At 60.7% G+C, this 11260-nt stretch overlaps 1 protein-coding gene across 4 annotated transcripts; it reads left to right on the plus strand.

Annotated features, from left to right (window-relative positions):
* Nucleotides 1-526: 526 nt before the first annotated feature.
* On the plus strand, nucleotides 527-10908 carry RCOR2 (REST corepressor 2). Of its 4 annotated transcripts, none has more exons than XM_075130403.1 (12): nucleotides 529-1424; nucleotides 3729-3785; nucleotides 4551-4631; nucleotides 6105-6157; nucleotides 6596-6757; nucleotides 8072-8196; nucleotides 8417-8486; nucleotides 8784-9119; nucleotides 9287-9364; nucleotides 9563-9620; nucleotides 9841-10067; nucleotides 10420-10908. In XM_075130403.1, exons 1-12 carry the CDS (start codon nucleotides 1298-1300, stop codon nucleotides 10759-10761), a joined length of 1716 nt encoding a protein of 571 aa, XP_074986504.1. In that variant the 5' UTR covers nucleotides 529-1297; the 3' UTR covers nucleotides 10762-10908. The 4 variants fall into 4 exon arrangements, with proteins under 4 accessions (XP_074986505.1, XP_074986504.1, XP_048713404.2 ...); XM_048857447.2 differs by having other exon boundaries at nucleotides 533-1424; nucleotides 8784-9017; XM_075130405.1 differs by having other exon boundaries at nucleotides 1356-1424; nucleotides 3733-3785.
* Nucleotides 10909-11260: the final 352 nt, after the last annotated feature.

The raw sequence follows: 11260 nt of genomic DNA on the forward strand, positions 1-11260 counted from the left end.
CTGGTCCAAGAAGGCATACAGTGCAATAGGCAGAAAGGGGAGGGTGTGTACTGGGTGGGGAGAAATATACCCATTGAAAAAGCTAGGTCCTCTAGCCTGCTGGGGTGGGGGCTGTCTCCATAGGTGCTGGAATTAGGGGTGCTGGGGATGCTGCACCCCTTGACTTGAAGTGGCTTCCATTCTATTCAGGGTTTACAGTTTGGTTCAGTGGCTCTTAGGACCCCTACTATAGAAATGATTCCAGCACCCCTGGGTGTCTCTGTCTCTGAACAGCCCTCCATTTCTCTCATTTTCTCTCTTTCATCCCTTCTGCAGGGAGAGTGGCATTTTAAAAGACAACATAAAGACCCACCCAGCAGCTCCTCTCATTCAGTACATCCCCCTCCTTACATACACATCTGGGCTCAACTCTCTCTCCCCCTCCTTCTGCCTGCCTCTTGCCCCTGCCTGCCCCCCTCTGGCCAGATGTGCATCCAGGCGGAGGGGTTCAGCTGGGAGGTGCTGAGGCCAGGGGAGCTGGAACTACTTTTCCCCAGCAGCAGCAAGCAGCAGGAGCCGACCGAGGAAGCTCCAGTCTGACTCTCATTGTGTGTGTGTGTGTGAGGAGAGACGGAGGCAGGCACCGGAGCTCCTGTAAAACCTCCTGCCCACGCAACTTTCCCACCAGGGTTCCCCCCTCCACCACACACACTGAGTCAACCCCCCTCTTCTTGCAGCATCCCCAGCCCCTGGAATCAGGACCCCCTACCCCATTTCCACCCCTTACTCCTGGAGGTCACTTTTATTTTTGTGCACAAGTTGCTACATCTTTGGAGGAAGAAAGAAGCCATAGAAGGAAACTGGGGTCAGATCGTCCCCAGGGGAGAGTTGGGGGGAAATCCCTAATTTTTAACCCAACTCCCTCCCCGTTTTTTGCATTTGGTAGGTTATTTTTTGCGGGGGGAGAAGCATCTGGAATTTCAGGTGTTGGGAGCAAAGGGGTTTGTTGGAAAATCGTCCCCCCCCTCATTTCAGGGGAGTTTGGGAAACTTTTGAATGGGAGGAAAGATTTCAATCTGGGAAAAGAAACCCTGAAATCCTCCCCCCTTTGCAGGGAATTTTGGGGATCCCTCCACCCTGGGATCCGCCCCCCATGGATTTTTCTGGGGTTGTAAGTTTCGCCCCTTCGCTGTTTTAATTTTGGATTGTTTCAAGTCGCCACCGACCAGCGCGCGCGTGTCCTCCACCCTGAACCAGAGCTAAAGGGGGGGATTCCTGTGGTGGAGGGGGCCGCAAAGCAGAGGGAGCTGGGGGGGCAATGCCTTCCGTGATGGAAAAATCCGGCCCAGCCTCCGGGATCCTGTCGAGGAGCCGGGCGAAATCGGCCACCAATGGCAATCATCAGACCTCGGAGGATGAGAGCAGCGAAGAAGAGCATTCGCATGGTAAGTGCCAGACTGGGGGCACAGCTATTGTGCAAGGGGCAGGGAGCCAGCTACGGTCCACTCCACACACGGATCACGCGTGCGTGTCCCGGAACGGGAGCCGAGGATGATTCACTTGCTACACGCATGTGGACTGGGGGGTCGTGACACGCCACGAGCGTGGACTTGGTGGGGGCTCACGCCACGCGTGCGGTCGAGGGGGGGTCGTGGTGCGCCACGCGTGTGGACGGGGAGGTCACGCCACGCTTGCAGACCGCATCTTCCCGTGGAGGAGAAAAACTCCGCTGGAGTGAGAGGCCCTAAGGGTCAGGGATAGGGAGCTGGCGACAACTTCCCAGGTCTGGGGAAGTGACAGCGTGTGGCCCGGTTCCCCCAGAATCGGGAAGCGCGCGGGGAGGGAGGATGCTATCTCCCTAGTGACTTGAATTAACCCCACTTTCTAAGGCGTCTCAGGATCCCCTCCTCACCTGGCGTCCAACAGGGAGACGTGGTGACCGCCATGGCTCCTGGGGTTAGCCGGGGCGGCCCGGGACTAGAATACAGTGTAGAATACAACAATGCTGGAATATTATTTCTCCTGCAATCCTAGCTGGGGCCCGATCCCTGGGAGCGGCGGGGGACGACGACACACAGAACAACACTGGGGTGTTGGGGGGGGCAACCCCTTCCCAAACTTAGCCCCAGGGTGAGCAAAGGGGCGCTCCCGGCTGAACAAAGAGCTGGGGCATCACTGGAAGGTTGCTTTTCCTAACAGATTCGACCCCATTGTCCCCTGGCGCCCTCGTGTGTGCCTGCTGCCTCTCAGCGTCAGCCGGCTTTGTTAGCCCCCCTCCCCCCGCCGCACACCAGCGCCAGCAAGGGATGTGCTGGGGGGCTCCGAGGAGATTAGAGCGGCCGATTCCTCCCACCGGCCATGTGGAATCCGTTCGGGGAATGTGTGTGGGGGGACAGTTACGCCCCTTTGCTGCTGGCTCTGGGGAGGCACAAGCAACCCAGGAGTACGGGGTGGGGAGTCAACAGGGTGGAGTGCTAGTCTGCTGTTTGAACACCCTCCCTTGCCAGCCCTGTTAGCCCATCACTAAGGGGGGGGGGGTTTCACCTCCGAGACCTCTCATGTTCTTCCTCCAAGTGTGCAGGGGGGTGATGTCCCACCGCCCCCAGCTGGTCAAGATACTGGGAAATTCTGCCAAAGACACCCCCCTCCTCCCCAGCGAGAGCGCCTGTCACAACTGCGCTGCAGCCAGCCACCACCCCCTGCCGGGGGTGGGGTGCATCCTGGAGGGTGGGGGTTATATAGTGTTCAGGAAGGGGGTAACTACCTGGGTGGTACCCATCAACAGCTGGGAGCCCTTCCCATTCTAGCTTGCCTGTGGGTGTGGGATCCTCCTAGGAGCAGACCTCCCCCCACCACGTCCTCTCCCCATTCCCCCCTCCCTTGCGTGTGTTTCTTGGGCCCCGTGCCGGAAAGTGAAAGCAGGGCAGCTCCTTGGCAGGCGCTGCCTAAATGCTTCCAGATCAGGCTGCAGCTGTGACAAGTCAGGCTTCCTGGGAAAGAGAGCCAGGGGTGGGGTGGGAAGTAGAGAGGGGAATGGGATAGTGTAGCCCCCCACCCTCCGTGGACCAGTGCGCCTAGGGCTAGATTGCTTGTCCAACTCTGATATGCAGCTGCCCGGGGGGGGGGGGAGCAGGGGCCGCGAGGGCTGTTTATATACAGGGATCCCTGGCCTGGTGCTGGGATGCAGCCATCTCTGGGGAGGGCTGTCTGGGCTGATTAACAGCTAAACAAAGCTACACTGTAGTTTGGGAAGTGAAGGAGAAGCTGTACTTATTTGACCGAGTATTTAGGAAGAATGGTATTACCAGAGCTAGGAATTAATACTGCATTAGGGCCAGCACTGACTGGGAGGGTAGAGACCCCTAATGAGCCCCATCTCGCTTCATGCAGCACAGCGCCCCCTAGTGCTTAACTGGGGTCAGCACTGACTGAAGGTGAGAGCACCCCCTACTGAGCCCCCTGCCCAGCTCCCTGCAGCATAGCACCCCCTAGTGCTGCACTGGGATCTGCACTGACTGGAGGGGAGAGTACCCCCTACTGAGCCATCACTTCCTGCAGCATCTTGGGGGGGCCTCCCAACTAATCCATGTCACATCTCAGCCCTGTTCTATGGGAGCTTGGAACTCACAGGAAAGTCCAAGATTTCCCTCCCTTAGGGGAGGGCAGCTAGGGGTTGAGGGACTAACGCCTGGGTTCTCTCCTTCAACTGCAGCTGCTCCCTCACACCTGCCCCTCTCCTTCCCTTGTAGACAGCATGATTCGGGTGGGGGCAGATTACCAAGCTGTGATCCCTGAGTGCAAGCCAGGTAAGGGTACTGATGCTGTCTGGATTCCTGGGGAGGGCAGAGACAGCAGGGGGCACCACTCTTTAGAAATCCTAACTCCAGTCTCCCAGGATCAATGGCTGTACCCACCCAGCCTCACTCAGTGAGGGCTTGATGGGGGGAGCAGAGAGAGGAGTGGGGGGTTGGTCTGTCTGCAGGCAGCCTTCCCCCCCTCACATGTTGAGGGAGCCCCCTCCCCCAAGACAGTGCCTGGGTGGGGTTGAATGGGGGTGCTGGGCTTTATTAAGGTTCAAAAGGGCGGAGGAGCAGAGGGGAAAAGTGTACTCGCTTCCTCCATGCATGGTGCCTGCCCTCCCAATGCCCCACCTCCCCCATTACCAGGAGCAGAGCAACATACTCTGGGCCTGACTGTGCCCATAGTCTCTCCTCCCCACACTTGTGCATTGGCACAGCAAGAAGCTTTTCCTGGCATAGAGCTACAGCTGCCTCCGCTGCCAGCTGGGCTGCTGGGGGGCTCAGTACAGTTGCTTTTCTCTCACTGTGGCTGTCGGTTGGGGTTGAGGGGCATCATCAGAGCTGTGCGGTGGGCGGAGCATAACGGGGCTGTGGGTCAGGATTGAGGGGCACTGGCAGAGCTGTGGGGTCTTGGTTCCTGCTGCCCTCTTCATTTTGTGGGGTGAATCCTAGAGCAGAGCAGGGGCTTGGGGGCTGTGATGTGTGGGGCCCAGGAGTGTCTGGCAGGGGGAGCTCTGTGCTGACCCTTTGTCTCCTGTCTGTCTGATGCAGAAAGCCCCGCTCGCTACAGCAACAAGGAGCTGAAGGGGATGCTGGTCTGGTCGCCCAACCACTGCGTGTCAGATGCCAAATGTGAGCAGCCCCTAGCCCCTATCATTAGCACATGGGCACCACAGCCAAGGCACCTGCTGGCTGTGGCTGTTCCCCCCTCCCGCTGCCCTGACTGGGCAAGGCACCAGCCCAGCAACCCCTCTCTCCCTCCTCTGGCACAGCAATGCCCCCTTCCCCTGCCAATCAATGCCCCAATCCAGCTCAGCACATGGCCCTCTCTTCCTCCCTGCCCAAGCGTAGCTCACTGCCTCTTTCCCCTGGCCCAGTGCACTGCCCATCTCTCCCATCTCCCACAGCCCCCTCGTTTGCCAGCCCAGCACGCTACCTCCTCCCCTCCCCAACCTCTATCCCCCCGGGCCCACCCAGCAACCTCCACAGCCCAGAGGGCTGTGCCCTCCCCCACCCAGCAATACCCTTTGTCCCCCAAGCCCAGAATGCCTTTCCTAGCCCAGTGCACAGCTGCCCCCAGCAAACCCCTCCCCCCACGCCCAGTGTGCTGCCCCCCTTTCCCATGGGCAGCAAATCTCTCTCCCCCTTTCCTTGGCCTAGCAATCCCCTCTGCCCCACCCAGCATACTGCCCCCTTACTCCTCCCCTGGCCCCCACATGCTGCTCCTCCCCTCTGCTTTCCCCCACAGATGCTCTAGATGAGTCATTTCTAACTCTTCGGCTCTTGCTCCAGTGGGGTTTAGGACCTGGGGGAGATGGCCATGGCTTGCCCCCCTCCTTCTAGAGATATTCACTGCCCAGGACCCTGCTTCCCCATCCTGCAGGGCAGGGCAGGGTTGGGATCAGAGAAATGGAGTGGGGAGGGTCCACTCTGGGGATCAACTTCTTGCACTGCAGGGGTACAGGGGGAGTGTGGGCTTAGACAGAATGTCCCTTGGGTGAGACGGGGCAGGGGGGCTGGATGGTTCTCACACTTGCTGATCTCAGACCCCAACACAGAGAGACAAATATCCAGCCCCACAGCATCAGACACCCCCCTTGCATGCACACCCCTCAGGTACCAGAGATGCCACCCTGCGTGCACCCCTTGTGTATCACAGGTGCACCCCGCATGCATAACCACACATCAGACATCCCATTCGTGCACACCCCTGTGTATCAGACACTCACCCGACATGCATGCCCCCACATCAGACACACCCACCGTGCATGCACACCCCTTCCAGGCATGTCCCCACATGCACGCACCCTCCCCCCCCGGCCCTCTCTGGCACAGCTGTGCACACATGACTGGTATCAGACCCCTCCCACACATAGACTCAGTGTTAGACACTTGCCCTCCCCGCACATACACATTCAGTATCACACCAACCCCTGCCCAATACACACTTGGCATCAGACACCCCCTGCCATGCATGTGCTGTGCTGTCTCAGGCCAATCTGCACAGTGGATGTGATACGTCTGGTGGTGGGAATTGGGAGGGAAGGGAAGGGTCCTGCAGGAAGTTGTCCTGATGACTTGTCTCATCTCTTCTCTCCTGCCCAGTGGACAAATACATTGCAATGGCCAAGGACAAGCATGGCTACAACATTGAGCAGGTAGATTGCCCCCACCCCACACACTGCATGGGGCAGCCGTGTGGGGGTAGATCCCACAGAATTTGGGCCTTTTGATTCTTGTGTCCCCCAGGTCCCAGGGATACAACCCCATCTTACCTCACCATGCCCTGGGATGCCTGACCTGGCCTCCCCCCAACAACCCCCCCAGGATTCTACCCCGTCCTTGGGATACTTAACCCTCTTGCCCCCATCTCACCCACCCTCCATTGCCCTGGGGACGCTGACCACTCCTGCCCTGTTTCATCATCTTCCCCCACCTTAGGGACACATCTCCCCTACCCTACCTCCAGGACACAGCAAACCTCACCCTAGCTCATCTCCCTCATTCCATCCTGGGGATCCCCATCATCCCCATCTCATCGTCCCCTCCCCACCCTGCGGATGCTGCTGCCCCTCTCACCCCCCATATCACCCCAGGCCCTGGGGATGCTGCTGTGGCACAAGCATGATGTGGAGAAGTCTCTGGCTGACCTGGCCAACTTCACGCCCTTTCCAGACGAGTGGACGGTGGAGGACAAGGTGCTATTCGAGCAGGCGTTCAGCTTCCATGGCAAGAGCTTCGCGCGCATCCAGCAGATGGTATGTGCCTATTACGCCCCCTCAGCCAGCAGATGGTGCTTGCAACTCACCCCTTGCAAACAAGCAGATGGTACATTCCACTGCACTCCTCTCCCCCATACAACCAGCACATGGTACCTACAATCTCCTTGCAGCTGGCACATGGTACCTGCCCCCTGTCGCACAACCAGCAGATGGCACCTGCCATCCCTCCTGTAGCCAACAGAATTGGCATATGCTACAATTGCCCCCCCAGCCATCACATAGTATGTTCCATGCATCCCCACCCAGCAGCCAGCAAAGATGGTACATGCCACCAACCACCACCTGGCAGCTAGCAAAGATAGCTTGTGCCACCCCCTACTCCCATAGCCAGTGGATGGTATGTGCCCCGCTCCCTCTGCTGCAGCTAATAGATAGTATATGGCATCCTCTCTTTCCTCCACAGTGACCAAATGGCATTTGCCACTGTCTCTCCCCCTGCAGCCAGCAGGTGGTATGTGCTAATGACTGCACTGCCCCCCCTCCCCACACCCAGCTGATGGTATATGCCACCATGTCCCCATCTCCCCCTGCAGCCAACATATGTGATATATGCCAACCACTCTACCTTGTGTGATGGTGCTACCTCACCCCAAAGGGACCTGGCATGGGGGTGGGGACTTCCTGTACCCTCCATAGCTGGGAGCCCACCTTCCTTCCCATGGGGATCCTGGCAGGCTTCTCCTTCCTCTCCCCCTCCTACTTTTTCCCCATGCATCCCATCTCTCCTTCCCCCTGCATCTCCTCCCCTGCCCCCCCACATCCCCTCTCTCCCTCCAGTCTCTTCCCCCCACCAGCATCTGCTCTCCCCCTCATACCTCTGGCATCCCATCCCTCACCCCATCACTCCCCCCCAGCATCTCTTCCCACCCCTCGCCCACGCCCACTGCATCCCATCCCTCCCTCCTCCTGCATCTCCTCCCACCCCTGCCCCCCCGCATCCCATCTCTGCCTCCAGTCTCTGCCCCTCATACCCCTGGTATCCCATCTCTTCCTCCCCATGCATCTCCCCCTTCCCCACATTCCCATCCCTCCCTCCAGTCTCCCCTGCAGCAGGCATCTCCTTCCACCCCTCCCACACCCAGCATCCCATCCCTCTCTTGAGTCTGTCCCCTCAACAAGCATCTCCTCTTGCTCTCTCCCCTTCCTTGTCATCCCATCCCTCCCTGGACCATTCAATCTCCCCAAGCACCTCACCACTCCAATCCCAGATATCGTATTCCCCCCACTCACGCGCTTCAACCTCCCCACTCCCCCCAAGGAATCTGACCCCCCTCCCTTATCTGTCCCCAGCTCCCCGACAAGCTGATCCCCAGCCTGGTGAAGTATTACTACTCCTGGAAGAAGACAAGGAGCCGCACGAGTGTCATGGACCGACAGGCCCGCCGGCTGCTCAGCAAGAAGGAGAGAGATGACAGGTGAGGTATGGGAGGGGGGAGGTACAGGGGTGGGCAGGGTGGGGATTCTGGGTGAGGGAAGCAGGGCAGGCTAGATGGCCATGGAGGGGGTGGAGGGCAGATGGTGGGGACAGGGGGTTTGTGGTGAGGTTGTGGAGGGTAGGGGCTGGGGAGTCTGGTTGGGGGGCAGCCTGGGGTTCTTGGTACCATCCCCTCTAACCCATGCCATGCTCCCCCCCAGTAACGACGAGATGGAGGAGGGACGGGCAGCCAGCGAGGGGGAGTTTGATGCCATGGACCCCAAGAAGGAGGTGAGGGGTTGGGGGTGGGATGGCTCACAGGCAGGTGGGTGGGGGAGGGCACATCCCCACTTGCTTGGGCTCTGTGCTTTGAGGGGTGGGAGAGGGGACCCTGGGCTGCAGTGGATCATTAGAGGGCACTGTGCTCCAGGGGTCAGCAGGAGGTCAGTAGGGGGCACTGTGCCATGGGATGGTGTGGGGGGTGCTGTGCTGTAGGGGGTGTTGTGGGAGGAGCCAGTCCATGGCACTGTGCTGCAGCAGGGATCCCTAGGGGGCGCTGTATTCAGACCAGCTCCATTCCCTGCCCAGCCAAGCTACCAGAAGCTGCCGAGCAGCCGGCCGGGCCCAGGATCGGGCTCAGGGCCTGTGAGGAAGGAGGCGCAGCTGTCGCAGTATCGGCACCACCCACTGCGCTCACGCCGGCGCCCCCCCAAGGGCATGTACCTGAGCCAGGATGACATCGCTGGTATATCGGCCAGCCCTGACGTGGGCACCCTGGCACTGCGCCACCTCGACTCACAGCTCGTCTCCCTCAAGCGCCAGGTAACCCCGACCCCCCATCACACCTGCCAACCCCCCAGCCCTGCCATGGGCACCCTGGTGCTGCACCACCTCGACTCACAGATCGTCTCCCTCAAGTGCCAGGTAACCCTGACCCCCCCATCAGCCTATCAATCCCCCAGCCCTGATCTGGGCACCCTGGTGCTGCACCACCTCAAACTGCAGTTTGTCTTCATCAAGCACCAGGTAACCCCTGACCCCCTTTGCCCCCAGCTCTCGCTGACAGGCCCCTTCTCTCCCCATCCACTCAGGTCCAGTGCATCAAGCAGATCAACAGCAGCATGAAGCAGGCCCTGGAGGGTGGGATCGACAAGCTGCGGCCCCCCGAGGTGAGATGAGGGGCACCGACCCCCATGTAGGGGGAGGTGAGGTGCTGGGCCCAGCTCCCATGGGGCACAAGGGTTGGGGAGAGGAAGTGCGAGCCCAGTACCACCAGCCCCATGGGAGGGTGAGGGAAGGGGTGGGACCAGCCACAAGGGGAAGGGCAGGTCTGAGTCCTAGCCTGATGCTCTCCACTCTCCCGCCAGGGGAACGGCAAGTTCAACTCACGCTGGACAACAGATGAGCAGCTGCTGGCTGTGCAGGGTGAGCTGGGGCTGGGGGAGGAGGCTCCAGGGAGGGAGCGTGGGGGCGGGGGGGCGGGGTGTAGACACCCCTCCCATCACGGCTGCCCCCTGGGTATCTAAGTGACCCCAGCCTGGGGATGTAGCTGGTGCCCCCTCATGTGGGTAGCTGCCCCTGGACTCCTCCCAGCATGCTGGGGCCCTGCCTCCCCTGGGTAGCTGATCCCCTCCCCTCTCTCCAGCCATCCGCAGGTATGGTAAGGATTTCCAGGCCGTGGCTGGGGTGATCGGCAACAAGACGCTGGCCCAGGTGAAAACCTTCTTCGTCAGCTACCGGCGCCGCTTCAACCTGGAGGAGGTGCTGCAGGAGTGGGAGGCTGAGCAGGGGGGATCCCCAAGGGGCCGCTCCCCGCCCCATGACACCAAGAGCTCCAGTGTCTCACTGGCCAGCAGTGAGGACGACGATGAGGTGAGGAAGGGGTGAGACCCCTGACTTGTACCCACAGACCCCTCCAATCCCAGCCTAGCTGGTGCCCCTCAATCTAAACAGCAACCCCCTGCCATCCCAGCCATTCATTCTACCACACGCAGCCCCCACCTCTGCCATTTCCCTCAGTCTGACCAACGGCCCTCTGCCCTGCCAGCCCCAGGCACCCCACACACTCAGCTGAGCCCCGGCAGTCTGACCCACAGCCCCCAGCCCTGCCAGCCCTGGATGCCCCACATCCAGCCAAGGCCCATCAGTCCGACCCACGGCCCCCTCCCCTGCCAGTCCCAGGCACCCTGCATGGCTCCCCACTCACTCTGCTCTCTCCTTGCAGGTGCAGATCACAGCCGTGTCCCGCTCTGCCCAGCAGCAGCCGCAGCCCCCAGCGTCCAGTGCAGCAGCTCTGCCCTCTGCCTCCCCCCGGCTGCCACCCACCACGCTGTCGCAGCCTCCCCCCTTGCTGCGGCCCACGCTGCCCACAGCACCCACGCTGCACCGCCAGCCACCCCCCCTCCAGCAGGGTCGCTTCCTGCAGCCCAGACTGTCGCCCAACCAGCCACCCCCGCCACTCATCCGGCCTGCTGCCTCCCGCAACCATGGGCGGGGGCCCCAGCACCCCTCCTCACTGGTGGGCGTGGCTCTGGAGCCCCCTCCCCCGTCCTCCAGCTCCCTCTGAGTTGTGGGGGGAGGAGGACAGCTGAAGTCCCCTGCTTCCTTAGTGCCCTGGATCCTGCTTGGTTAAGGGGTCAGGGCCTTCATCTACCCGATAGTGACACACTAGGGGTCGCTCTAGGACACCCCCCCCCCCCCAGGGGAGGGGAGAGACTGAAGAACTTGCATTGGCTGAACCCAACCCCTCTGGGGAGCAGAGGACCCCCCAGGGTGGTCCAGTTGGTCTCTAGGCAAAATCGAGGAAGGGGCATGGGTACCAATGCCAGCTGTGGGGGTAGTGGGGGGGAGGGGTTTTTTTTTTACTTGTAGAGGGATCAGTTCAATGGAGTGGCAGCCCCCTGCTGGTGAGCCGTGCCCCATGCAGGACAGGGACCCCTCCTCACCCCCAGGAGCCTCAGCAAGGGGTGGGGAGGGGCTCCCTCCTGTGGCTGAATGAGCTGGGGGATGTATCTCCTGAGGGGGGGATGGGCACGGGAATGTTCTCCTGGCACTGGGGTGGGGGG

This window comes from Caretta caretta, chromosome 7 (assembly GCF_965140235.1).
Source record: "Caretta caretta isolate rCarCar2 chromosome 7, rCarCar1.hap1, whole genome shotgun sequence".
NCBI classification, from domain to species: domain Eukaryota; kingdom Metazoa; phylum Chordata; order Testudines; family Cheloniidae; genus Caretta; species Caretta caretta.

Coding starts and splice junctions, on each gene's coding strand:
- RCOR2 (XM_075130403.1), top strand. CDS start 1,298: ATGCCTTCCGTGATGGAAAAATCCGGCCCAGCCTCCGGGATCCTGTCG. Junction 4,632..6,104: donor CTGCGTGTCAGATGCCAAAT/GTGAGCAGCCCC, acceptor TCTCCTGCCCAG/TGGACAAATACATTGCAATG. Junction 8,487..8,783: donor CCATGGACCCCAAGAAGGAG/GTGAGGGGTTGG, acceptor TTCCCTGCCCAG/CCAAGCTACCAGAAGCTGCC.